The following is a 4704-nucleotide window of genomic DNA, read 5'->3' as shown; positions in this document are numbered from 1 at the left end:
AAGTTCCCGGGCATATTGTTTTGAGAATGTAGATGCTTGCGTTGACACTTAAATGGACCAATTGTTTTTGGGCGTCGCCAAGTCCCACGCCCCGGCAAATTAAAAGTCGTAGAGACAAAGGATCTTCAGTCCCGTGGATGACTCCAACTATCGTAGATGAAATGAGGAGACTTGATGATCATCTGAAGAAGGCCGAAAGCAATGAGAATAACCGGCATTGGCGTGCATATCGCTAATTAACAAACACTATCAACCCCGAGATTAAGAAGGCCAAATCAGACTATTGTAATAAACTGATTCAAGAAAGCCAGGGAAATGCCAAGGACTTTTGGGAGGCTCTCAAAAAGACGTTACCTTCATCCAAGATCTTAAATAAATAAATAAATAAATAAATAAATAGTTTATTCAAACCTATTGCAGTCTTAGCAACTGAATTACAGGTTGAGTGCACTAGACACCAATACAATACACATAACAATAAAATTTATCCAGTCCAGTCTTAAACTTAATAGTTACAAGTTTGCTGAATCTATCAGTCCTGGTAGGGAGAAGACGATGCTGACTACCAAATCTAAGCGAGTAATGGGCAGGTATATCTATTAATCTGCTGTTTATTAGGGGGTACAAGGGATGATCTAGCACAATGTTCGCAATGAAGCGAGTGCACAATAAGTCACGCCTCGCGGTAAGAGTAGGAAGGCCTCCGAAGGCGGGGCACCACATTTTTTTAGCTGTGTAAGGGCTTACAGTCTCTGTTGGCCTTCTTCACTGCATAGTCACAGTGCGCAAAGGTTTGTTACTTGATCTGGGATCCACCCACCGCAATGGTTCGCGGCACGCAACTATTGGAAGAAAGCCAACAGTCATGGTCTTGCATTTGCGCGGGTTGAGCTTCATGTTGTTAATGACGGCGAAAAAATGGATGTCATCTACGATGCGATTCAACAGAGATGGAGAGTTCAGTAGCATCTCAAGGATGGGTACAAATGGCGCTGTTATTACCTTCGCCGTTGCTACCGCTTAATTAAACGCCTTTTTCATATCCGTAAGAAGGAAACACCGCAATCTTCCAAGGTGTATCTTTGCATACTCAGCCTGAACTTAATGCCATTTTTTCTGGTCCTGGGTTTTCTCTTTAGCTACTTCCTGAAGACTCTGTTATTGACGAGATCTTGCAACGTTTATTTAAAAGCTAATAAAGCTACTGGCCTTGTTAAAATTAGTGCATGCCTACCCAAGGATTCTGCACATATCGTTGCGGCCCTCACGTTGACTTCCTATAACAATTTATCGTTATAAACTGGAATCTCTCCTTCTATCTGGGAAAAGCGAGGGTTGTACCATTACTCAAGAAAGGTGATAAACAGGGCCCATCAAACTACAGGACAATTTCCGCATTACCTACGCTGTGCAAGACCATGGAGAGGGCCGTCCATACGGATAACTTTCAGAGAGAATAATTTAGTTTCATCAAAGCAATTCGGTCTCAGACTGAAATCTTCTACTGCACAGCTTCTGCTCAATGGGCCATTACCGAGTTGCTGTTTGTCTCGGTTTCGAAGTGAGTCTTGGTTGTCATTTATTGAAAGGGAAATGAGTTTTATTTGCACTAAGAATACGAAACTCATTTTCATTTGAATTGTTGTGTACCAGGATTCGCTTTGAAACTGAGACATGCTGCAACTCTGAAATGGGCTATTCATTGATAAGCTACTTTTGGGCATGGACAACATGGACAGGTGTATAATGTTCCTAGAGTTGACCAGGGCGTTTGACACAATAAATCACTAGATTCTTGTACACGAACCTTCCATTCGTGGCGCTCATAATGTTGTGACAGAACTGGTTTGACTCCTTCTTATCCAACAGAAGTGGGAGGCGTGGTGGCCTCATGGTTAGTGTGCTCGATTCCGGATCGAGTGGTCCGGGTTCGCGTCCTGGCCGGGGACATTGTGTTGTGTTCTTGGGCAAGACACTTTACTCCCACGGTGCCTCTCTCCACCCAGGTGTATAAATGGGTACCGGCGAATGCTGGGGGTAAATACTCCTAGTCGCTTCATGCTACAGAAACCGGAGATAAGCGCCGGCCTGATGCGCTTTCTAGGCTAGTAAGCAGACTTTACCTTTTATCCAACAGAAATCAAGTTACCTAGATAGGTCGCAGCTCTTTGCAACCTCTGCTTTCATTGGATCACTTTAGGACGCAGCTCTATTGTTTTTAGGGTTAGGATCCATCGTTGATTGGTTGTTTGTTTTGGTTCGTTGTTTGCTGAGCCAATCCCGAGAGCCGTTGTAATAGCAGCGTACTGACCCAAGTTACCTCCTGCGGCAACACCCAGTCAGACCCAGCTACAGTATCTGTCGGAGTTGGTGATTATTGAAAATTCTCTGCGCTGATTAGTTGTATTTGAGGTGATCAGGTGTTTTTTTTAAATGGTCGCCAGCCGTTTTGACAAGGTGACAGACGAAGAAATCAATTGTTTCAAAAGAAAATGCATCTTTTTCAAATATTCACCTATGTCATTGTATTGAAACAACTATTCATCTTATTAAGGCTCGGTAAATATCGGTGAAAAAAAACCTCGACTTCGTCTCGGTTTTTATTCACATATATTTACCTCCAAAACTTCCAGTGAGAATAAAAAAAATCAAAGTGCATCCTCGTCTATGTCACTGTCGTATTAAAAAAAATCAGAGTGCATTTCCGTCCATGTCATTGTGACATTTATTTCATCACTTTGAATCATGTGTTAAAAATCAAGAACGCAAGCAAGTGACAGATAAAATCGACACGCGAAATGAAGGTCCGAGTCATAATATGAGATCCTTAAATGAGATCCCTACGCAGGCGTACTACTTTTAAAAAAAGGGCGATTTGGAAAGCATCTCTAAATTGAAATGTATGCATCCTGGATCATCATGTCATTTCACTTTTTTATTGCACTCTATTTTAAAGTCTCATCTTTTCTTCCTCACTAAAATTGCTAACGTTACTGCACTGGTGTTTCATTAATTTCTTTTTCAAGTCAACTGAAGGACCGACTCATATTCCCCTGGCAAATGAACTGTAGAGTAACCACTCGCAAAGTGCGATACCCTCGACATCTGGCACATCTCATAAGAGAAAATGAAATAGCCGGAAAATGGGAAGAACAAAGCGTAAGAGACTTCACTTAATAGACAGCCGCTAATAATTTCAATTATGCTGTGTGATATGAAAAAAAGTTCAATCATACTTTTCAAATAAAAAGAACCTCTAAATGTAAAAGTAATTAAATTTTAAAAACATCTGAGTTGAATCAAACGTCAAAACGAGTGAGTGGCCTGACAAGTTGTTTCGTAGTGATTAATTATTTTTTAACATCTCTTTTCTTTTTCTTTTTTTCTTCCTTCAGCTTTTCCAGTTTTCCCTAAGAAATTTGTATTTTGCAGAAGCTGGAACTGGTGTCGCCAACGTCTAAAGGGAAATATTATTTGTTCGTACAGTGCAATACCGTTTCTAAACCAAAGTGGGGCAAGTATTACAAAAAAAAAATAGTAGCTGGAAGGCTATCCACTGCCTTCTACAACATACCGAAGGTTTGTTGTGGGAAAATAACTTTGCAATTATTTATCCCTACTGTCATTTTGCGTTCACTTTATCTCGCAGGAACTTTTTTTTTAATTTTTCGTTTTAGTACTCTTAAAAAGCGCAGCTGTATTCTTCTCTCGGACAGTCACGTTTGCCAAATTGATGCGGCTTGAGTCACGTTTGCCAAATTGATGCGGCTTGAATCTTATCGTGGAAGCGACAGTCAACAGTTCTAAAAACAAATTCTTACCGGCTCAATATAATCTGTCACTTTTAACTTCGAGTCAGTGTCTTATTCCTCAAGACATATGACTCTCTTTTCGTAAATTCATTAACGATATCCCCAAATCTACCAGCACAAACTTGGCCGCTGCAGGTTGCATTGGCTTTGCGTCGATAACGCAAATGAAGGAAATAAAAATGTGTCAAAATTCACTTGCCCAAAGACTGGAAAAACAAACCAACAACACCATGAATAACAGAAGTAATTTGATTGCAAAATCAAATGGATGGCGAAGGATTCTAATTTCAATCCATCTTAATCAAACAAATGTATTTTCTTTTGTTGCAATCTAATAAAAAAGCAAATCCTGTCATTCTTGAAACAGAAGTTAGATGTGAGTGTTGGGGAGTGCAGCTATGTCATCTCACGTACTGCCGATGGAAATTGTTTCACAAGACACTACTAAAATGCCAGGAGCAAGAGTGGAGCAAGAATCGTCGAAACTTAGTTGTTTCGATTCACTGAGACCAACTGAGCAAAATGTCAATGAAAACCTTCTCCGAGCCACTGAGAAAGTGTACACCATGCTCCTGAAAGTAATGAAGTTATTCGGAGTTTACTTTGGTGACGCGAACTTCGACCGCTTTTCTCGTGATACTTCGAAATCCATATTCAGCAAAAAACAGACCTATGCTTCCAATCTCTATTGCTATTCTCTAGTTGCTGGTTTGTGGTTCGCCTTTGCCATACCACTTGTCTGTATGTTCTATAAAGGTCCTATTTATCTTCTTCTTCAGTTTGATATGTGGTGTCTGTTGGTTGCATTAAACGGTACGGTTTGTATGGTCGTGCTCCCTCTGACAGACAGGACTAAATCCCGTTTTGAAAAGTTCGTTTCCAATTTATGCTT

At 40.5% G+C, this 4704-nt stretch overlaps 1 protein-coding gene across 4 annotated transcripts in view; it reads left to right on the top strand.

Annotated features, from left to right (window-relative positions):
* Positions 1–3257: 3257 nt before the first annotated feature.
* LOC137997609 (uncharacterized) overlaps positions 3258–4704 on the top strand; it is a 4935-nt gene continuing 3488 nt past the window's right edge. For all 4 annotated transcript variants that reach the window (XM_068843695.1, XM_068843692.1, XM_068843693.1 and 1 more), the window contains exon 1: positions 3258–4704. This exon is cut by the window's right edge. In XM_068843695.1, the coding sequence (XP_068699796.1) occupies positions 4211–4704 (494 nt within the window). In that variant the 5' untranslated portion in view covers positions 3258–4210.

This window comes from Montipora foliosa, chromosome 3 (genome assembly GCF_036669935.1).
Source record: "Montipora foliosa isolate CH-2021 chromosome 3, ASM3666993v2, whole genome shotgun sequence".
Taxonomy (NCBI): domain Eukaryota; kingdom Metazoa; phylum Cnidaria; class Anthozoa; order Scleractinia; family Acroporidae; genus Montipora; species Montipora foliosa.
The sequence above is the reverse complement of the archived record's forward strand: the minus strand, read 5'-3'. Positions and strand labels throughout refer to the sequence as shown.